Genomic DNA, 23,213 nt, shown 5'->3' with positions numbered 1-23,213 from the left:
GGACGTTCGGCTCTTTTTACTGACTCGGGTCTTTTAATCTGGTTCAGGAAAACAACCTATCTTTTTTCGAGTCATTCGTTCGTTGGCAGCAGTGTGGCGCTGTAGCTGTCACTTGGGTAATGTCTGAAAAAGCACGGCTTTTAAACAGTGTAGAGCAGCATGGTTTGCTTCACTTGGCATATAATACACAAGTTTGTTTTTGTTAAACTATTGAGCACCCTTTTGGGCCAAAGCCTACTGAAGTTGAAATTACTGATTACTGAATTGAGAAGAGCGCTCCGCCTATCATGAAAAAAATTCATATTCTGTGATGGCTGTTTACTTTAGCCTACCTGGTCACTGAAGGCCTGTAGTGTGTGAATTCATTCCAACAGAAAGGCAAATTAAGCATCCATCCTATAGCTACATAGCTAACGTCAGATAGCTTCAGATAGCTGTCCTCACTAGTAATAACATATCACATGAATAATGAATGATAGACCCCAAAACCCATAGTTATGAGTCCTGAACGAATCAGCCATTCCTAAACAGAGAATATGCCGCAAAAAGACCCGTTTGTGAACAAATCCGAGCCTGTGGTGGCGGGCCAGGGAAAAAAAAAAGAACAAATCACTCACTGAGATGACTTGATGGTCCCGAGTAATACAAAAGATTAATTCAAAATGAACGAATCGCTCACAAAGGACACATCACAAACATACGTAAGCGTCTAAATGATTGAGAAAAAAGTGTTGGGTTTTTTTTGTGCAGCATAGTGGTTAGTCCTGTAGCCTCACAGCAGGAAGGTCGTGGGTTTGTTTCCGGGGTCAGGTCGAGTTTCTGTACCTTCAATGAATGTCCCTCAACAGTAGCAGCCTGGCTTCTCTTCCAGCAGACAGGAACTCCCCACGTGTGTTACTGGACAGAGAGCAGGGCACTAATGATAACAACAATCACACTGCTAATACTACTAATAATAATGCTTAAATTATACAGACATTTTTAAAGACATTTAAAGACTAACAGTGATAAAAAAAATGAACAAAAATAAGCAATATACAAAAACATTAGTAAAATGTTCCAAAAGAATTAGATACAGCTCGAATGAAAGCAAAAATGATGATCATGGCGTTTTTTTTAAATGACGACAGAGCTGATCATTTATAAGGTGGCTAAAATCATTTTTTGGCAATTTTCTATTGACTCAAATCTTCAACTGCCTAATGTTATACCCTACTTTTCCTTTCAAGTGCTGGAACTGGGAATAAAAAGAAACCCTCAACGAACCTATTATTGGGAACAAGTTTCATACTAAGATCACTTTACTAATAATGGTTAGAACTACCCAGCTTTTCAGTGTTGCTGTGTGTTACCAAGATATGCAGAGATAATTTTCTTGAGGAATCAGGAATGGATGCATAATTGAAAGAACAGAAAATAGAATCCAGTGTTTTTGGAGCGTAAACTAACCAGGGAGAAAAACTATGTAGTTTATTATATTACGGTCTCTGCTGCTTTGTTATTTTAACTCCCTCAGCTTTATGGAGGTGAAAAAGTAATTAGTTGCACAGCCCCTTACACAAGCATGTACTGTACCATTGGGCTTGTTAGTGATCTTTTCAGCTGTATTCATAGCTCATTAAATTACCTTATTACATGCATAGTTTGCCTCTGCTACCATCATAATTTTAAAAAGTGTGGGGTGATTATAAGGTATCTCTCATATGCCTGCAAGTTTATGGCACATTTGTCCAAAACAATATCTATGTTATGACTTATTTTCAGATATGTATTCTTCTAATTGCACTCAGTTCAAGCAGAAACAGTTTTCAGTAACCACTTGCAGATGTGGTTGGCAGTCTGAAGCTGCTCCAGGACTCGACACCAGGGAGATGAACACCATCTTGTGGAAAACATGAGAATTGCATATAAAGCTGTTCATGTGATTACCAAGACCAATGAATCACTCAGAATAAAATAAATGCAATCAGGGATCTGTTTAGATTTCCTCATATTGTTATTGGTGTAGCATAAAAAATACACAGTTACTTGTGATGAAACCACAACAGCAACAATTTCACTCTGTGCTATCACATCATAAATAAACCGTCTAGTCTGGTCTACTCTTAGTTTCTCCAGTTTAGTTGAAACTAACAAATAATTCTAGTAAATGTCTACTTTATTAATATTAATTTTATATAATTACATTTATAAATTACCCCAAAAACAGTTACACATTAGTGTTGAAGACTAAAGCTGTTTTTTGGTGTAACAGTGCTATGCTTGAGGGAGTTGGTTCGTGGGTGTACTTTCCAAAAGCATCAACAGAACTCACACTCCCTGATCCTTCTCACTGGTTAACCTATAAAACTACTCTAAACTGATGAAGTTATATATTGAAGGCCTTTGTACTTTTCATTAGTGATTTGAAATTGGCTGCATCACAACTCAGAGGAAGATTACATTAAAATTCATTGCTTCAGGTGGCCTTTTTTTTTTTAATCAATTGACATTTTACACCCAAAAGAATGATGAGCTGATAAACAATGATGCTTTAAATTACAACATCCTATGTTATATTTTGATAACTCAGCTATACAACATGCAGTTTATTAGGTACAGCTAGTTAAAAATAGTACAGCCCTCCCTATTTATCACAGCAGGGGTTCAGAAGGTGAAATACATGAATCACACATTTGAAGGGCTCCGTAATCTACATCCCACCAGATGACCATACACCTTTCTACAATGATTTCAGTTTGCAATGGGATCACACTCATCACGATGCCTGTCAGAGACAGCCACAGTTCGTCTGCAGGCAGCTTACTATGGCATCATAGTTAGGACATCTAGTGGCCATGATGACAGGAGTGGTGAGCAGTCCTGTGGCTTATACAGCAAGAAAGGAGAGGTTGAGGTGGACGGGTGGGTCAACGAAACACAGGAATGACACAGCAGAGCAGTGTTTGATTCCCATGTGATAATCCATGAATGACAAAATGGTGGATCTGAGCTGCTCTGTATCCTGGTTTTGTGGTACAGTCTGTTGGTCACAAAGTAGCCGTGTCCTAATCCATACACTGCTTCATGGTCTGGTTTCCTCTCAATAAAAAAAAAAAAAAGAAGAAGAAAAAATCGTATTGAATTGAAACTAAAGACTGAGCCCATAAACTCATTGGGAAAACTTTTAATGAGCTAATGAGCTAGTGAGAAGTTGGGATTTTTTCCCAAAGACTTCAGTACAGTCTGGTTTACAGATTGTCAGCAATAACTTGACTTCTGAGAGCCAAAGTCCATGTCCACAGTGTAGATGAGCAGCTGAATAATATCCTGTGAGTGATATTATATACACAGATATTAGTTCTTTAAGAAAAGGAACTACTGTCCCTTTACTTACTTCAGACACCCTGACAGGATGTAAGTCCTTTTCATCTCCCATATTTATAAGATGGTCTGATATAAAAGTCATTAGCCCTTGATTAATTAAATAATGAGGTAAAGCAACTTCCATAGGCCACATCACAGACAACTGAGCACTAAATATATGTGGCGATTGTATTTAGTTTTCTTTCTTCTGGATCGATTGAGCTGCTTGGTTGTGGAGTGAAGTGAGGAGAAGAGAGCCCCCCCATCTTTTTAGGTCTCTCACCCTGCGCACAGGTTATTTATATTTGGTGATGTTCCGGCATCTGAAGGAATAAATTATGTCAGTACACGGTCTTCGACCGGTAGATGTTCTCTGGTGGAGACAAACAGCCAAAGCAGCCGTTCTTGTCCTCCTTCCCATCAACTGCCAGTCCATTACTGAGCTTGTACTGCTCCACACCTTCATCTTCTGTTGTGCTCTTCTCGTCTTCCTCCTCCTCCTCATTGTCACTTCTCTCATCTCTGGTCAGCTGTGATGTAAGGAATAAAAAGGAAAAAGTAGATATGAGGGGAAGCTGGTCAAAGAGAGCAATGAGGGCTTTGTGCATACACAACCATGAACTGGTGGAGCCAGCGGAGGAGGAAGAGAAAACAAAACGTCTCTGTGAAAGCAGCATAGAACAATGAGCTGGATTCCCGATATCTTACTTTAATTATTAATTTCCAATGCTTTGTTATACAGTTTTTTTGTTCACAGCATAATTTGAACACATTTCTTCATACTCGGTTGAATTTGATAAAGTGAGTGTCAGTCTGAAGTGTCTCATAGTTACACAGTGAGTGTAACTAACAGACTGCCTCCTGAAAACACAGCTAGCAGATTTTCTCGTCACAACAGTCACGCCAGCATTTACTGCACTTTAGTTTGTGCTTACATTTTTTACCAATTCAAATAAAAGAGCTTTTACATTTTTCTAACTGACACAAAAAGCTTCTTCCTCCCGACAGTTATTCATGACGGTGTTTAAATCTGTCAATGAGCTCTCCTACTAGTGTTGCATATCAAGACACTGATTAACATAACACAGCACCATCCCTCCACTGATGTGTCACAATAAAAGGCCACCGCGTAAATGCTCAGTTTTATCTCTGAGATGGGGATCTGACCTCCCCTAAGTTAGAGATGTGAGGCCCATTTTTTTTAATGCGGTGCATCATCACCTTTTAGTGGAATCGATCAGGACAATCCCAGTTCTGACATTCACACTTAAACTCATGGCCTACATGCAATTTAGAGCCACCAATCAACCTAAAGCTGCATGTCCTTGGACAGCGGGAGGAAGGGAACACATGCAGATGTATAGAGAAAAGGCAGTGTGAGTGGGCTGTGCACCCAGAACTTGGTAGCAATGGAGGCATTGGGTTGTGTGATAAAACTGCACATTTTCAACTTGCCTTTTGCTGTGACCAGGTCTGGACTCGTCTGTGAAGCAGTGATGCTGCATAATCTGTCATGATATGTCCCATATGTCATGTGGATGGAGGATCTTAGTGAAGGATGGCTATTTAAACAATTTGCCAACAAAATGCAAAAAAATCTTGATTTTGTGTATTTAGAAAAAAAATGTAACCACCAATATTTCAACTCATGAAATGTATGAATAAAAGTAAACTTTTATATAGATGATTTTGTGTTAACCTGAAATAAGTACACAGATTTGGTGTGAAGTATGAGTCTACAGGTTCGAGTAAACTAGATTTAGATGATGTGATGTCTCAGTGTCTATTCAGTTGAACTGAGCTTCTGTCTCATGATGTCTCAACATCCTTACTAGACCACGCCCATCACACAGGGATTTATAAATAAAAAAAAAAAACATCCATTCTGAGTGGACTTACAGTGCCAAAGATGAATTTCCTGATCATGCAGAGGATGAGGTAGGCCCAGAAAACGTGCAGACAGAGGAGGACCACCAGCATCACGTTGAAGAAGTAGTAGCCAAAGAAGGCAGGGTAGTGCTGGATGGGGTAAACCCAGGTACAGTAGATCAGCCTGAAACACGGGCATAACAGACACAAGTCAAAGCCCCTTATATCTACAGTAACCAGATTAAAAGGTGTGTTTAATTGTATTGTTTTCATAATATTGTATCGTGCTATAATTTGCAGCATGTTTGACTGATTCATGTATGAGTATGGTCATTTTTGTTGACCTCATTCACATTAACCAGGACACACAAAGGCTGGAAACATTTACACAATATACATAACACAATAAAATCCCCTCCAACAATGACCATAAAGCTGATTCAACACCTCTTTTAAACAGGTTCAACACAAACTGGACATTATAACCTTCACACTGTTGGATCAGACTGAATTTGTTCTGGCAGGGCACACCTTGTAAACCAACCACTGTACTTTATTAACGTTGTATTTTGAAATGCCACCAGTAATGTAGCAATAAAGCTCAGTAGTAGGGATCATAAAATTTGTGCTGTGATGAACGATATTTGAGCAAAGCAGCATTGTTTTCATCTTTTCACAAGACCCAGCATAAATATAAGTGTTTCTGCCAGCAGTGCCAGTGACTGCAGTAACACCAACTACAGAATGAATCTGATATTATTTGTTTTATTGTTATTCCACTTTTACTCAGCTCATAAACATCTGTCAAAACACAGAACTTCGACTTCAAATTCATTTTGTTGTTCATTAAAAGTGTCCACTGAGCTTTAAAAGCAGTGATGATGTGTGTGTGCGATCAGCAACACAAGCGCAGTTCTCAGCTTGCAAGTCTGAATACAAGCATCCAAATTAGACTTTAAATCCTACAGAATAAGGAGGAAACTGGAATATTCTATAAAACATATGGTTGTTTAACATTTGTAGCATTTGTATCTTTAAATTCAGTTAAACAGAATTCAGTTTAATAGCTTACCAAAATGGAAAGATGATCAGTCGTGTCACCATAAACACGACGGCAAACAGGACAAAAAGAACTTTGCAGGCTTTCTCCCGCTTGGCGTAGTTGAAGAGTTTTGCAGACTAAAAGAAAAGAAAGAAATGTTCAGTTAATCAGCTACACTGAGAAACACAGAGCTGCTCTGAACTGATTGCAGCCTGCCTCCTTCATGGCATCATGATGTTATGTTTCCACTGGCAGAACTCCCAAAATGAGTGTGAATTACAAAAAGTGATTCTGCAACTCTACAAACTTTGAACAAATTAATAAAAGCGTATGTGAAAAAAAGGACACAGGGGCGAGTCCCTTTTGTTGTGCGGACTCATGATAATTATAATACATTATGTTTATAGCAGTCTTTTATCATGCTCAAAGACACTTGTATCTACTGGTCCACTACTGGATTTAACATATTGCTCACACGATCTTTGGTGTAGTTAGATGGTTATTTATCAAATAAATCGATAGACAATACTCATTTATAGTCAAGCTACCATGTCTCCTAATGATACTATGACTGTCAACATTAATTACTATGATAATTATGTGGCGGTGATGTGAATAGAGAAAGAGAAATATACAAATTAACATATGCTATCACTCAGGGTTACTCATACTGTTAATGTAGACTGTACTGAACAGCCCTGGCATCTCAGTTGGCTTGTTTTTAAAACATGGTAACAAACCAGACACCACTAAAGGAAGATTTAAGTTATACCAGTTGTCTTTGGATCTCTTCCTGTACATTTCCAACTCTGATGTTGTTGAAGAAAATGTGAAAAAGGTGATAGTGAATATGATCAAAGGTTTGCCACGTTTATCTACGGTGGCCCTGAGAGTTCAACACGCTGTAACTTAAGAAAAAAAATAAAAAGCAGCAAAAAAGCAATGACCTTGACAAAACATTATCAATTTCAAATACTCAAGGTTTATGTTCAAACGAGGTTCATCACATTTCTTTTATTACATTTGTTTTAGTCTGCTTCTTTTTGATTCAACCTAGGCCACTATCATTAGGACTCGGTCTTCATGGTGACTACTTGAAACACTTCTGTTGTGTCTGTATTTGTAAATCACGTATTTCCAATTTTATGAAAATATTTTGTGTGGTTATTTTTTGTTTGGTCCTTTTACATGTTTTTTTTTTTTGTTGTTGTTTTGTTGTTGTTTTTCTTATGTTGCAGTGCTGTACTTATCCACTGTCACCCTGCTCTCAGGCTATAAAGCTGTCTTAACCCATGAGAGGCTGTTACTGACCTCCAGTAAAACATCAGAGGCATCATGGACGAGCATGACCAGTGTCCCTATACGAATGTAGTTGGCACACCAGGAAAATGACAAGAGGACTAGTGTTGCCAGGTGGTGGATGATTTGTTCCCTAAAATCCTGGAGGAGGAAAAAAAAAAAAAATAATTCTGTCAGTTCACATGAACACCAGTTTTTACCACATTGTTAGTCTCACTCACATTACAACTCCAACTGCTGACATTATGCTGGTGGTGGTGGGCAAAAGTTGTTTGTCCTGATAATGGTGTGAGGAGACAGTTCAAAGGACATTAATTACTGAAGATGTTTCCTCAAATGACCTAATCCAGCAGGACACAGCCCAATTTTTTTGTAGCAGTAAATACATGTACACGACCAGTCAAAGGTTTGGACACACTTTCTCATTCAAATGAATAGGAAAGTGTGTGTATTTATTAGGAAGACACTTTTTAAAAGAAACACATAGAAGACATTTAGTCCATACCAGACCAAATCAAGCAGGATATTTAACAATAGGTCCCTCGACACATTGCACATTAGCAGGTGCAGGTAGATATGAGGGGAGGGGTAGTAACACATAAGTTCATAGGTTCCTTAGTTGTCACGGATTTGGCAGAAAGATGGAAGAAGACTTAGAGAGCAGCTTAGTTATTATCCTCAGAACAAGCAGGTCTTAAGTGATAGTTGAAGAGAGAAGGACTTTCCTAACTTTTTTTTGTGATGCATTATTGTTTGTAATTTTTACACCATTTTTTCTACTTTTGTCCACAGTAGCTCCACATCAACCAATGCAAGGCCATTGGGGCCTTTGGTCTTTTGTTTGTGTGAGTGACAGATGCAATGTGCTCAGTGAAGGTGAGCTGATCATCTTTCAAAATTAAGCTTTTTTTATTAATGGAATAAAGAATAGCTGTCCGGGATCACCAAGATTCAGTCAGAATAAATAATAAATTAGATGCGATATCCCCATTATCCATTTTGATGTCGCCACCATGACTCTGGTAGGAAGGACTGATGGAAAAACCATGAAAGTCAATAGTCAGACCAAAGGAGGTGGTTCACAAATCGACAAGGTCTTTTACAGCCCAGATTTAAAAATAGAGATGGAGGGATAGAGAGGGAGCTCATCTATTGTTAATCTGTGCAGTTTATCTCTTCATACAATATTATGATCAGTGAGACATTAAATATTTTATACCTGTGGAAGATTATTATTATTTTATATCTACTGCATGAGTATATAATCAATATATAGTATTATGTGTATGAATGGGAATAAGCATGTATGTTATTTTTAAAATGTTAAAGAACTACCACAATTTTATTAAATCATCACAGTGAGTGACAATAAAGGCGTCTTGTCTTCTGCCGTTTTTAAATCAGCTGGTTACAGATTTTTGGTGTAAGTTATGTAGGTATTTCTTACCTTTCTCTTGACATCAAAGGTAATGCTGAAGAGAAGAGAGCCGTAGAAGCTCATCTCCAAGATGTAATACCAGTACTGAGACGGCAGCATGGACTGGTGACAGACAGAGAAACAGAGCCAGTGACACAAACGTTGTGTAACATGAAGCTCCAGCAAACCCTCAGTCACACAGAGGGCTTCTCCCCTTCGGCAGCACTCTTTGTCCTGACCATCAGCTGGAGGGAAGGAACTGTAGAAGAGTCTGTTGTTCGCTCTGAGATGCCCCCTCCCACTGAATTTCACTTCTCAAAAGCAACTTCATCCTGATAATAAAGCCGTGGGATCCTATGCACTGAAAGGCATCTTAACGTTTTTATTCCAGGTCTGTTGGAAATAACCAGGTTTGTAATGTAACCTGATGGAAATAACACATCTGTAATTCGGAAGATGTAAATGTTTTCAACTTCCCTCAGACAATAGGGAGGAGAAGGGTTTGTTAAATGACAGAAGACTTGATCAGAGGAGGTGCGTTGTGTCTCCATGTGGTGGTGATGACAGTAAACAACACAATGCACCTAAATGTCTTTACTGCGTAACTGAAGCTGTCTCTGAAACAAATAGAGAAAATGAACTCTTTATCCAGACTGAAGCAAACTGTGTATGCTTTTAGATTGTAGATCACATTCCTTGGAGAGACGCACTAAGATCAGCCATAAAATTAAAACAAATGAGGAAATGTTGTGTTTGCCCCCCTTCTTCTTGACTTGATGTTGTGAATCAACCAAGCAGATCTAAATGTCAAAAACGGTGTCTTAACCATTTTCTTTTATGACATATACTACATGATGATCAGACCTTGAAGTGCTCAAAGATGTGGATAGGAATTTCAAGCAGATTATTCAAACTGCAAATATCCAAATTCAAATTCACATTAAGAAGAAAATCCTGGAGTGCACTGTCAGCTCCCTACCCATGTATGTGAGCACAGGAGCCAGTTTGATCCAGTGCTCTGATTCAGCATGAAAAACTCCTCTCCTGTTTAGTTGCGGGCATCAAAACAGTGACGCTGGTGTGCCTTGCTCTCCATGCTAACTCTGTGATTCATCACAGCAAGGCTGTGATACCCAAGGGAACCAGCAAACCAAAAAGAATTTCAATGACGGACACAAAACGCATGTGCACGCATGTGCACGCATACGCACTCTCACACACACACACACACACACAGATGAGATTTTATATCAGCATTTTAAGGTCAAAGGTCAATGTTGTGGCCAAAGGAATAAGTTGGTTTCAAGTCTTAATCTGATGATCACTGTGAATAAGAACAGCACACAAACCTGCTTTGGAAAACCTGTCCACACTTCACGGGTGTCGTAGAACCATTCTTTCTGCGGAGAGCAGAAAGACAGAAAGACAGCAGACAGTGTTTTTTTATATTTGGATGGCTTGATTGAAATGTGAATGTCATGACAGGATTGGGTCTGAAAGTCACGCTGCTAGCAAGTTTAAAATAAAAGTTTAAAAGCAGTCTTTATGTTTGGAGATGGGCTCATGTTCCATCATGGAAGATACTCACATCATACAGAGCTACTATTCCTCCAATGAATGCTGCCAGGTAGAAGGCAAACCTCCAGCTGTGGGAGGCAGAGATGTGTATAGACTGTGGCTCTTAGAGGAGGGGAGGCATCATTATGATAAACACACACACACACACACACACACACACTGACCTGGCCTCTCTGAACTTCTTCAGGACTCCAGGACGGTCTTGACTTCTTCTCCTTCTGAACCAGCGTTCGACTTGTCTCTCTGATAAACTGCTTTTCTTGGACAGCCCGCCAATGTCATCCTGGAAGTGAGGCAAGCCGTTTTCCAACCAGCGGAAGGTTTAAAATGTGCATACAAAATTATGTGTCTTATATAAGATGCTCCCTCTGGTGGTGGTGGCCTGATTCAGGGAATGAGGCCACCACTACCAAGCAGCTTATTGTGGGGCAGCAGCGCTAACCACAATGGTGCCGTGCTGCCATGAATCAACATATTGATCTATAGCTCAGATAAATAAATAGCTTTCGAGTTTTTATTATCTTTTATGAAATATTCCACTCAGATATAGATTCTAGGTGTGAAGGAGGGAGGGAGTTTTTCGACCAACATCTTGTGTCTTCTTGATTTCACACAAATTGTTGAATAAAAAAAAAAAAAAAAATTATAATAATTCTACAGCTCAATAAGACAAGCTCAATGTGGAAACCCAAACACTAAATGTCCAGAATCTGACCTGTGTTATGTTCTGAAATCATGTTTGAACCAGATAACACAGACTAACTGATGCACCGCTGGGAAAAGACAATAGAATGAAAGCAAGAGGTTAAAAAGGCAGACTGTTTGATCCTCAGTTAGACAACCTGCAGATCTTCATATCTACTTTTGAAGTGAGAGCTCTCGGTCACTGATAGATACTTGACTGCTCTTTGTTTACCTGGGCAGGATTTCTACTCTGAGTAGTGTAGTAGCGCTCCAGGATGGGGTTGGCCTCCAGCTTCAAATGGACTCTCTGCCTGATCCCAGAAGAGACTGCAAGTGGTGTTGCAACCCACCTGAACAAAGTAAATACAAAGTTAAGACACAACACACACAGCGTCAGTGTCAGCAGGGATGTAAATGCTTATTAATGTTATTTATGTTCTACGGGGGACATGTTCATTCAGACTGGAGCAGCTTCTTTGCTGGCAATGTGCAGCCAGATTTTATTTTCCCAGCGTTCAGTTTCTCTAGTCTAATATGATGCTTTGTATTTATGCTAACATTATAGCTCTTTTAGCTGTGAAATAGCTACCCAGGGTGGAATAAATAAAGGCAAGTCTATTAAAACTGTCAGTTCTGGGTCCACAAAACTGCAGCTCAGGGACAGACATCTGCTTACATCTAGTATCCGTGATTGAACCCTGATGTCTCACACTCACACACACACACAGCAGCTTCTGTACTAAATCTACAGTTTTAACAATTTAAGTGTTTTTGTCTTTTCACGTTGTTTACTTAAACAAATACCTACAAAAATCTAGTGTGTTGTGCTGAAAGTTTACGTCAGTGCTACTTTCCAACTCTTATGCCAAGCGTGCTTTTCAGAATCACAATCAGAAATGCTTTATTAATCCCAGAAGGTAACCTCTGCATGATGGAAAGCTATTATTTGTTTAAATATTGAAAAGGTCAACATAACCACTTTCAAATATTAAGCTAAGGCAAATATATTCCTCCCTCAACTTAACCAGGTTCTCCGAGCCACCTAAACAATTCATCCACTCATTCATCAACCGCTTATCCGTTTCCGGGTCACGGCCACCTAAACAATGTGCCTGTAAATGGATAAAAGGTTCCTTCATCGATATTGGTTGACTATATTCTTATTTTCACTGACCAACCATAAATTAGTTTTTCTCTCCTTGCTTCCATGGAATAATATTAATACTAATATTAATTAATGAATAATACTAATATTATTGATGATTCATGTAAAGATATTGAAAATAGTGGTATCTATTTATCGATCGATCGACCTATATTAGATAATGTTCTGGTCAGTGTAACCACATGAGGGTGCAGGTTCACTCAGTGCCGACCTTACCTTTCAAACAGGTATCTGACGAGTAAGAAGGCAAAGGCATAGGGGACAATAACGTAGAGGTGTGAGGCTTTGGCGTAGACCCGGTCCTCCCTGTCCTCCAGGTCAGCCCATGTCAAGTTTACGGGCAGCCAGATTCGGTCCCACCAGAACCACTCATACACCGTGTTAAACATCCCTCTGCCCCCAACTGAGCACCCAGGTCCTGTAAACATGACACGGACACGTTATCCTTGAGTAGATACAAACAGACAGAGTGCTAACTGTGAGTGACATTTAAAAGGGCAGGAGTACGACACTGGCTAATGTCTTTTTTCAAGGAAACAGCCTTCTCACAGTGAACTTGTCAACAACGTTCACGTCCACGTCCTCTATATGTCCAAAGCAGTTTGAGTCAGAATCAAGTTCTCTTCAAGGAAACACAAGTCTATACCAAATGAGCTGATGCCAAAAATGAAACACATCCAGAACGAGCAGCTTTAACAAGTTACTTTCAATAAAAAAAGTTCTCTTCAGAAATGGTTAAGAGGCAACAATGCTACAACCAGCCAACTGTACTCACTGATGCTACAATTACCGCACTCAGTGTGAAGGTCTATTTCCTTAACAAATATTGACCCAGTGACCCCTCCCTTATTCCCAAGATCAGCTTCCACACCTATTTCAATAGCTCACACACACACACACACACGCACACACATTAATGCATAGATAGAGAGAGAACCAATTGGGGGGGTTAAACTGACAGCGAGAGCCTTGCTTCCAGCCCAGCAACACACCACAGTACAAAGCAATCAACGAATAAGTCAATTTGGGATATCTGTGTTGTGTGTGCCATGTGTTATTATGGCAAAGCAGGTACAGGTGTTCATGTTTATTTTGATGCATGACCCAAATTATGTTACACTCAAAGTCCAGCAACAATCTTTTCTAGGACTGTCATTGCTGCTGTGTTTAAATCTGACTGCTGGAGGTCCATGCAGGCTAAAGGTAGACCTTCATGCGGTCTATCAAAGGTCTCGGTCCACAGGGAAATGCCAACGGCCGCTATTCAGAAAACTGGCCGCCCGGGCACATGGACCTTTGTGATGTTACACTTATCACACTTACAGTCTCAACACTGGCATTTGATTTCTCTGAGAGTTTAGCTGAAATCTACTAGGTTTAATTGAACCTGTTCTTTCTTTCTTTCTTTCAGGCCTTTTTCTTATTTTTCTTAAAAGCACAGTTATATTTTCTTAAAGATATCAAAACCTCTTCTTCTGCTTCTCTCACTGCGCACACAGGCTTTCTTGACACTTTGTCTCAGGGCACACAATTCTTTTTAGAAAAATACTAAAGCAAAAAAAGTCCTTTTTGTTGCCACAATACTGTACGAGCATTTCCAGTAAAACCCACTGGGAATGAATTTGTTGATGTGGCTGACAAAATATTTTCAGCCTGCATGTTGAACAGCCAGTTCTCTGTCTGACTTCCCCTCTAGCCAACTCAAAACATCAACAGAGAGCTGGTTTGGGCACTTTAACACAATTACAAAGTGTAGACTTATCAAATAATAATAAAAGTACAACAGTTCACAATGAGAAGCCTCACTTAGACGAAAAATTTAACTCTCTAATAAAGAATAGTAAAACCTCTGAGAAAACTGCTAAAAAGCTCAAGGGCCTAATTTTTATGACTGTTAAAATAGCATTCTTGGCTTGAACATTAGCTGGTGTTTGTTTAACATATTGAATGGCATCAAAGTGGATTTGCTTCCAACTTGTCATTCCACCATTACATAGCAGCTGGCTACAAAGGTTACCCAGCAATAGAGCAACTGTCAAACTGATACACAAAACAGACCTAAAACACTTTATAGCCCAGGAACTAATCATAGCCACAAATCCTTTGATTTCAAGTGGGCAGACCACACAGCTTGGATCTCAGCTGAGCTTTGTGTTGATCAGCCTGAGAACAGGGATTTCGTTATTCCAAAAGAGCGACCTTTACTATCTGCAGGATCTCCTCAGAGCAGCTCTGAGCTGAACGCAACCGGTGTGCCAACCTCAGCAATAGAGATAATCTTTCCTGAGAACAGAAAGACTGGTCTCTCACATTCAAGCTGAAAACACGCAGAGAGCTCGACCAGCACAGTCCAAGGTCAGAGGAAAACACAGGCTTACCTTTCTGCTGTCAGGTAGAGCAGGTGAGGGGTGTTATTTCCACACTGCTGTGTTTGCTATTGGCCGTGAACACACAGATGGTAAAATCCTCTATTCCCCCTCTATGACAACCAGTCCACTACTCTCCCTTTGTTTGACATTCTTTAGCGTCACACCCAGTCCAGCCACAATTACCTGGGAAAGGCTTTTTTTCTGCCCTCCAGGAAGTAGAGCTAGGCTAACGGATTGTCACAACACATTTCTTTCTTTCACCCTCACCTGCCCTCGTGGGATCAAATAACTGTTTGTACTGTGTTCTTGATAAAGTACAAAAGCAAGCTCTCCCACAAAACAAACCTCCCAGGAACAAAAAAAAAAACTGATATTGACTTTGGAAAACTGGCATTTAAAGAGAATGAATATACTGACATTCAGCATGTGCTGTATGTCAGCACTGGTGAAAGTGCTGATATAAAATAAATATATTATATGTACCAATCTGCCATAACATTATGACCACCTGCCTACAGTAGTATTGTGTTTGTCCCCCTTTTGCTGCCAATACAGCCCTGACCCTTTGAGTTCTGACGGTAACATGCAAATAACCAATCAGAGAGCATCCTCCTCTTTCTCTTTACGAGTCGTGTGGTTGTAAGAAAGAACGCCTCTCAGCACAGGAAACCCATTTAGTTGCACGACGACAACAGTTTTTCATTCTGCAGCCTTATTTTTGTTTTGACTAACAAATGGCAGTTGTTTGGCAAATGTGCACTGACTGATCAGCATCGAGTAACCGACCAGCCTGATTCAGGTGGATGTGTGCAGGCCTGGCCTGTTTTCAGGCCTTTCAATGATTCCAATTACGCCAATGAGCCAATTAAGCATTCACAGCCTCGTAAATTTTATATATTTTTTTTAACATTCATTTAATTTCATTATAGATTATTCTGAGTAGACATCGAGGTTTGATTGCGGTCAGTGGGTTTGCAGCCACCTCCATCTGCATGCGGTTTCAGGTGGGTGTGTGCTGACAGAGTAAACAAGGTACTGGTACAAACGTACAGGACATGCTAAAACAACAGAACCCTTTGATGACACTCCTCACTAATGATTAACATGACGGCCACATGGAAAACATGGACATGGAAACTTCCTCTTGGGATGAAACTGAACTAGGGAAGTTTAAACTTTCAAACAAAAAGGTTGTCTCTCTCGCTCTCACTTCCTCTCTGATAACTTCTGTTTTATTTATTATTCATTTAATAGACAAATTTCCTGAATGCATATAAATGGGTGGGAAATGAAAGGAAAGACAAATGTGAAGTGGAAAAATAAGGTTCGGTTTCGGGTCCCCAAAGGCCTCTGCAGTTGCTGGAGGACCTAAAGAGGATGATGGTTATGCTTTTAATGAGTCTTTCCATCATCATCCATTATTCAGCACAGCCAGATATGTAGCAGATTTGACTAATAGGTTCCTACATCACTTAGTTTACTGTGCCGTTCATGGTATTTTACTAAATGGTCTCATGGTTTGTTTTTCTTCTTCTGTTTAATGGCCAGAAAGAGAAAGATAATGTTTTTTAATGTGCTGTGTTTTCTCTGTGCAATGACCTCCGGTGGTGTCTGTCTTTTTATTAATGATTGTATTTTACACCATACAAAATAAAATATTTGATTAAGTCGAAAGTAAAATAAAATGAAACAAAAAAAAAACAAAAACTACTTTTACGGTTCGATTGAAGAGTGTCACCTCTTTCTGGCACAGGGTCATTAAGATCCTGGTACCACCTGCTGGTTGTCATCATCAACAAGCTGCACGGAAGGGAAAAAAAAAAAAACAAAAACAAACAAAAAACACACCAACCAACCACCTTCCTAAATAATGGCCTCACGAGAAGAATTTGACTCTGAGCCATAAAAGTCCTTCAGGAGTTTTTTCCCCTTCAAATTCCTATCACATACACAGTATGGACTAAATTATTGCTAACACAAAATTCACATATTTTCTCAGCTAACAATTTTTGGGCCCACAAGGAGGTTGTGCATCTTCACTAAAAACAAGCGCACACATAAACACAAAGACCACTGCCAAAAATAGTAAGCTCCTTCAACCTCCGGCACAAACTGTCCTCCTCTTGCTGAGTAGAATATAGAGAGCTTCAGCTCCTGTGCCATCACACAAACATTCAGCAGCTCACCTATATGGGAGAGGAGAGGCTGCCCCTGCTCACACCTTTCCGAAATGCTGGTTCTCCTGATGCAGGCACCATCTGAACTTCTTGGGGATCAGCTCTATGGAGATGGGTAGCACGGGTACTGCTGGAGCAGTGGTACCTGTGAATCAGATCTTGGGGGATTTGATGCCCCATCTAAGTCTGACTTGGAGCAACTGATCCACCAACATGGAAACATAAAAATGATGGATGCCACACATACCAGGATGCAATGAGCTGCAGCAAATCTCAGACAGCTGGTTAACACGGGGCTACTCCTGCCAGAGAGCTGGGTAGCAGAGCGCCAAGCTTGATGCTGATATCCTGACGTTTCCTCTCTGTCCCTTAGGCTTCTGGATAGTACGGCAGAGGAAGACCAGGCCTGACTGCTCAGACTGCCAATGGTGTCATGATCAAATCTAATTTAGATTTTTCTCACCTCCTTGGTTTCAGTATTATAGATTTTCATCTCTTTTTTTCGCTCCCCGATATGCAAATGTGTCCTCAGTGTAAATGATTGAGATATATACCAATGTTTCCTTGGTTCCTGTGGATGATTTATAATCAATTTTACTTTTACCATTTGTATTATGTGTATGAAAAAAGTCTTACTTCTTAATTGACTAGTTTTTTTCATTGGGCATGTTGATCCTGTATTCACTGGGAAAAAAGGAATGGACACACGTTGAACGTCTAAAAACTAACAGATGCACAAACCCTTGGTTAAGCCTCTGTGGCCTTACAGTTATCCTTCACACCACTTCACAACAAAACAAAACATACATCTGTTAAACACCTTCATCTTTTATTGACTGTACCTGTGCTAAGAGCTTTAGGAGTGAAGAGGGGTTATATGGGAAGAGGTTCTTCGCCTGCAGCCTTGTCACAACCTGTCTGAGCTCAGACAGACAGAGGACTGCTCTGGATAAAGTTTCACAGGGCTCCTGATCTGACTCAGCTGCCATCTTAGTGCAGGATGTCGGCTTATTCTCTGGCACTGGCCTTTGTTCCATTGAGCAGCTGGATTCACTCTGTAATCCTGCTGAGTCGGATGACTCATAGTGGCTGTGTCTGGTAAATACTGGTGGTCCACTAGTCTCCTGTTTCATATTGACGGATCTACATCTACTTCTTTCCCCTGCAGACATTCCTGGTTCATCCTCCGAAATCTCCATGCTCTCTGAATCAGACTCATCAGTTTCATTATATTCTACAAGGCGAGGTCCGGAGACCAGGCCAATCCTCTCCGCTGGTGGGTTAACAGCTGGGGGCTGGACTAAACAGTCAGAATGTATCGATCCAGTCAGTGACTCTGTGAGTGAGAGGTGACAGTCTGACCTGCTGATTCTTTCACATGCTGCAGTGAAACCCTGCCAGTCAGCTCTGAGGTACTTCAGGTAACGCACTAGGTACTCCAGGAAGCAGGTCTCTGTGGAGATGAGAAAGTCGAGGAGGATGCTATGGTTGAAGCAGATGCTCTGAAGCAGAAGCAGAAAATGGCAGTGAGGGTTGCAGCCAGACCCGCAGGCTGCCTCCAACACTGTGAAGTCATCCAGCCCAAATGAAACTCTGCAGGGAGAATGTGGGTGGGACATTTTATTATTTAGTGAACATTTTTCTGGAAAGCCTTCATTTACCATTCTGAATGGTGTGACTTTACAGTGAATGGTCTATTCAAACATCAGCCAAACGTTCTACCTGTGATGGAAGAATATGGAAAGCAAGGCCTTGGCTGCTTCCATCATGTCATCATCCTGTTCTCCGAACAGCAGACTAATCCATGAGCAAAGGTGAGTGACTTCCCTCAGCTGAGGACTGCACCGCCTAAGGAAGCTCCACAGACTCTGCAGACATCTCGTAACTTCTCTGGCACAGTCCACCTCTGCTGTAATAGGGCAAACAGGGGATTATCAGCAGAGCCACCCAAACGTTGAGTGAAGAGACTGCTCCCTGCTGTTGAAATGCTGTTATACAGACTGTCAAGGTATTGCTCTTATGAGGCCCTGTGGCAACTGGGTGTGTAAACATGAGAACATTTTTCTAATTCAGTTCACATTTCAAGTTTATCAAGCCGGTAATATATCGTGCCACACAAATAGAAAAATAATAAATAAATGGTGATTTAATGAAAATGTCTTGACACAGTGTAGTTGAGTTTAAAGTGCACAACAGACTCATTGCTCTTAAATAGGAGCTGTATGTAAACTCACGCTATTGCTACATATCCGGTGTTATCATTTACAACTGATTACTTACCAGTCTAAAAAAAAACATTGAGGCTTCAGCATCAAACACTATTTCTTTACTTTGAGCTCCCAAAAGCTGTAAACTATGGTCTTCATTATGTCCTTTCTTCCATTAAAAGGTAGCCATTTTCTGATAGTGAATTAGTGGAGGCCCCAGTCTGCATTTAAGACATGGAGCCGCTAAGTAGAACTATTGCAGCCTCTTGTGTGTCTTGTGAATGCAACAGTGGCAGACGCTCTTGCCAGTCAACAGTCCGTAACCAGCACCCGCTCCCAGGAAGACACCATGTCAGCGGCAGAATAAGGGTTCAAATAGGGCCTTTTTACTTTTCCCCAGTAAGATGAATCTAATAAATAAAATGTGCGTTCAGTTTGGACATTCACCTGCTTGAGCTGTTTGTGTGTAAAGCTCCATGGACTTGAGAAGAAGCAGGCTGACCGCTCTCAGCATCACACAGTCTGCTTTTTGACCCTCACCCGCTCGGAGGCGTCTGGTCCCGCCAAAGAAAGAGGCAGACTCCACTTGAAGACTTTGCAACCAATTATCAGCCACAGTTGTTAACACAGTCTGAGCCAGCATGTTGCTATTAGAGCTAAGGTGTTGATATCTCAGCCCTGTGGACAGCACGTCTCCTAGAGCCCAGTCCTCACCTGCCTTCTGAAGCACAGCCCTCTTGAGGAGCAGCAGCACTCGTTTCTTTACAAAGTACTCTGGGGAGCAACTGACTGTAGTTAAGAGTGCTGAGGAATGAAGGTAGGTTAATCTTTGACTCTTCAGACCAGTGTCACACATCAAAGTGGATGCAGTCAGCGCCTCCAGCAGGTCCAGGAAGAGGCAGAATGTGGTGCCCCTGGGTCTGCCCTGAGTAAAACCCACCAAACCCTGTGCAGCCTCCTTCCTTTGCTCAGGGAGAAAGTTTGAGCACAAGGTGCACAGGCTGGAGTCAAAAGCTGCCAGAAGTCTTTGCAGGATCTCTGATGGGATAAACACATCAACTCAAAATAAGCCATTTGGACACAATACAATAACAAAATCCTAGATTTGTTTGAAAAGTTGTAAATAGAAAATATACTCAACAAATTAATGTAAGTATTGATAAACCTACAACCTCCAACCATGTGTTTGATTTCCCCTTCATACACCAAAAAAGAAAAAAGAAAAAAAGTGGGGGGTTACCTTGATGAGCCTCTTTAAGAAGCTGTTTTAGTACATCAGTCAATGACCACAGACAAGAATCCAGCTCAGGACCAGAGACAGAGCTGTTAAAGGCCTCAACACACTTCTGTTGCCAGATGGGACTCACTGCTCCCTGGGAAATGACAGCATGTGTAATACACAAAGACACTAGTTCAGTTCTTCAAAGTATTGTTGGGTCTTGCGCCAAACACATTCTTAGACCTCTGGAGAAAATAATCTGTAAACCTGGTTATGTCTGTAGCACCACAGTGTTTATGGTTGTAACAATACATAACAACATTGTGACATATTTTACTTTTATCGAAAAGGACCAGCTCCTATAATTTTGATGTTGCGCTTGTGCACATTGTTCAGTGTAAATACATTATGGTAAGGGAGATATAGTGGAATAAAGTTAGACATTTAAATAAATACTTAAGAACAGATACTTAAAAAATGTGTGTACAGTATTCAAACAAAGGTACGACAGGATGGCCAGGACGGCCTGTCAGGGCTGACATGAGAGACGGTCCCAGATAATTCTCTAGGAAGTAGCTGTGCACTGGTGGAGTGAATAACCAGACTGGAGAACCTGGAGAAGACTTAAAGATACAGGGAAAGCAGGCTAACGCCACACAGTGAGAACCCGTAGATAGAGGTCACATCACCTTTTATGACCATTTAACTCAGCAATATGTTTTCTTTCTTCCTGCTTTTGTCTGTTACATCCACAGCTTAGTAAAAGTGAAAGAATTAAAACCTGTAATTAATTTTTATCTTTTTTTTTTTTTTTACAGCATTTAACAGAGCTTAGACCTGAGCAGGATACTCACACACTTGTGGAGATGATACACAACATTGGTGGATACAGTCTTTGCAGCCAGATGACAGACAACCTGCTCCTCGTGGTTAAAGTGATGGACCTGTGGACCAAACCGCAGTTAGTTATTAATCAGAGGTGGACAGAGTACACAACTTCACTACTTGAGTAAAAGTACAGATACTTCTTGTCAAATATTACTCCAATACAAGTAAAAGTTGCTTAGTCAAAATATTACTTAAGTAAAAGTACAAAGGTATTTGCTTGAAAATTACTTAGTATAAAAAAATACCTCAGGAAATACAGGAAAGGAAAGTAGCTTTATTGTCATTATACAACACACTGATGCGATTCTGCTCCTGACATGTTTATAGCTCAAAAATTCCTTCAGATGAAGAGGCCCTACAAGAACCGGTCTGTGGAGGGATCCGGTCTAGTCTCTAGTCTCTGGAGGGGTTTGGTCCAGTCCAGAGGTCTCCAGCTTCTGTACTTTCCTGCAGGTTTTAGATGTTTCCTGCTCCAACACATCTGATTCAAATGATCAGCTCGTCATCAAACTCTGCTGAAGTCTGATCAGGAGTCACTCATTTGAATCAGGAAACATCCAGGACTGGATTTGGGTCCGGTCTAGTCTTTAGTCTGTACAAAACATATTTTATATGGGCACAATAAACAGTCTCAAACTCCAGGGGGGTCTGGGGGACTCTGCTGGTTTGCTATGTGTTACCTTGTGTTGCTGTCTCTGTTATTCACCTTGATTCAATACTGGTTTGTTCAAAATGTAGATCACTGAAGGTATCCCACCATGCATTGCGCTCGCGGAAAAAACGGCAAATTCCAGAGAGAATATAATAAATGTAAAATATACAAATAAAAAAAATATATCATAAAAAAAGACCAAATACGAGATAGAAGTTACAGTGCAGTGCAATAATATCAAAAGCATTTAACGTAATGCAGTGACAAAAAGAAAAGTTTAGCCGTGAGTTGGGCACGTTTTAATTGCGTGACGGCGCCAAAAGTAGTGACTGAAAGCGATCGTTCATTTGGTGAAAGAGTTCACTATGCAGACGAGAATTATACATCGTGGCCATATATTTACCTGGACTACGCACGGAGGTGTGCCACAAAAACAATTATAATTAAAAACAATGAAGGAGTAATGTTAGCGAGTAACGAGAGCATCAACAGAAATGTAGTGGAGTCAAAAGTACAATATTTGTCCTTCAAATGTAGTGAAGTGAAAGTAAAAGTATCCCCCAAAAATAATACTCAAGTAAAGTACACATACTCAGAAACTGTACTTAAGTACAGTACTCAGGTAAATTTACTTCGTTACTGTCGGCCCCTGTTATGAGCCTGAACGGAGTGAGTATGGGACTCACCAGCACAGCCATGAGGTCCATGTGTTCAAACAGCAGCATCAGGACCTGGGTCCAGTAGGCCGGGGCTTGTGTTGGCCGGCAGCTCATCTGCTGCACCAGAGTCAGGCTGCAGCAGCTCAGCTCCACGCCGAGCTCACGGCAGCACTCTCCGCTCTCAGCCGGCATCGGGCCCCGCACCCCGGACAATATCAGGCCCGCCGCATCAGCGGCGCTCCGGCGGGGACACGAGCCGGCGAGGAAACACCTGTACGCGTCGGTGAGACCGTGAAAGCGCTCGGCCGCCAGTCTGCAGCTCGCCGTGTGCTCCATGGTGCTCCTCTTCCGTATACACCTGTCACGTGACCAACGCGGAAGCAGCACGACAACAATCGGTTGAGGAAGCTGAGTCGAGTCACTGAGAACTAACACAGAGAGCGGAAATGCGATTTTAGCCTTCAAAATAAACTAAATCAATTTCTTTTTGCGCCATTTTATGAGGCCTATGTGAAGCAGGACTTTAGGGTTTATCGAGGCAGGGCTGCTTATTATGATGTAATATCTGTGTGACAGTGATATGACTTAATAGTAAAATAACTTAAATGATTACAGTGTGACAGCTTTAAGTTAAAAAGGGTAT

The 23,213-nt window shown here is 40.8% G+C and overlaps 2 protein-coding genes across 7 annotated transcripts; both read right to left on the bottom strand.

The window, feature by feature from the left end:
- Nucleotides 1-1,973: 1,973 nt before the first annotated feature.
- cers3a (ceramide synthase 3a) lies at nucleotides 1,974-17,890 on the bottom strand. 5 transcript variants are annotated; one of them, XM_029498071.1, is made up of 11 exons: nucleotides 17,788-17,890; nucleotides 12,616-12,817; nucleotides 11,467-11,584; nucleotides 10,715-10,833; nucleotides 10,561-10,618; nucleotides 10,322-10,372; nucleotides 9,003-9,095; nucleotides 7,568-7,696; nucleotides 6,287-6,393; nucleotides 5,245-5,398; nucleotides 1,974-3,875 (listed from the first exon to the last, which is right to left on the bottom strand). In XM_029498071.1, the coding sequence occupies exons 2-11, from the start codon at nucleotides 12,786-12,788 to the stop codon at nucleotides 3,687-3,689; spliced, it is 1,191 nt and encodes a 396-aa protein (XP_029353931.1). In that variant the 5' UTR covers nucleotides 12,789-12,817; nucleotides 17,788-17,890; the 3' UTR covers nucleotides 1,974-3,686. The 5 variants fall into 5 exon arrangements, with proteins under 5 accessions (XP_029353931.1, XP_029353928.1, XP_029353927.1 ...); XM_029498068.1 differs by lacking the exon at nucleotides 17,788-17,890 and adding an exon at nucleotides 16,955-17,487; XM_029498067.1 differs by lacking the exon at nucleotides 17,788-17,890 and adding an exon at nucleotides 14,778-15,039.
- Nucleotides 17,891-18,717: 827 nt separating this feature from the next.
- Nucleotides 18,718-22,915, bottom strand: lins1 (lines homolog 1). 2 transcript variants are annotated; one of them, XM_029498074.1, is made up of 6 exons: nucleotides 22,598-22,915; nucleotides 21,226-21,315; nucleotides 20,393-20,525; nucleotides 19,867-20,190; nucleotides 19,600-19,706; nucleotides 18,718-18,851 (listed from the first exon to the last, which is right to left on the bottom strand). In XM_029498074.1, exons 1-5 carry the CDS (start codon nucleotides 22,904-22,906, stop codon nucleotides 19,666-19,668), a joined length of 897 nt encoding a protein of 298 aa, XP_029353934.1. In that variant the 5' UTR covers nucleotides 22,907-22,915; the 3' UTR covers nucleotides 18,718-18,851; nucleotides 19,600-19,665. The 2 variants fall into 2 exon arrangements, with proteins under 2 accessions (XP_029353934.1, XP_029353933.1); XM_029498073.1 differs by having other exon boundaries at nucleotides 18,720-18,854.
- Nucleotides 22,916-23,213: the final 298 nt, after the last annotated feature.

The sequence above is a fragment of the Echeneis naucrates genome, chromosome 3 (genome assembly GCF_900963305.1).
Source record: "Echeneis naucrates chromosome 3, fEcheNa1.1, whole genome shotgun sequence".
Taxonomy (NCBI): domain Eukaryota; kingdom Metazoa; phylum Chordata; class Actinopteri; order Carangiformes; family Echeneidae; genus Echeneis; species Echeneis naucrates.
Note: the sequence above shows the minus strand (reverse complement) of the source record. Positions and strands in the feature narration are given on the sequence as shown.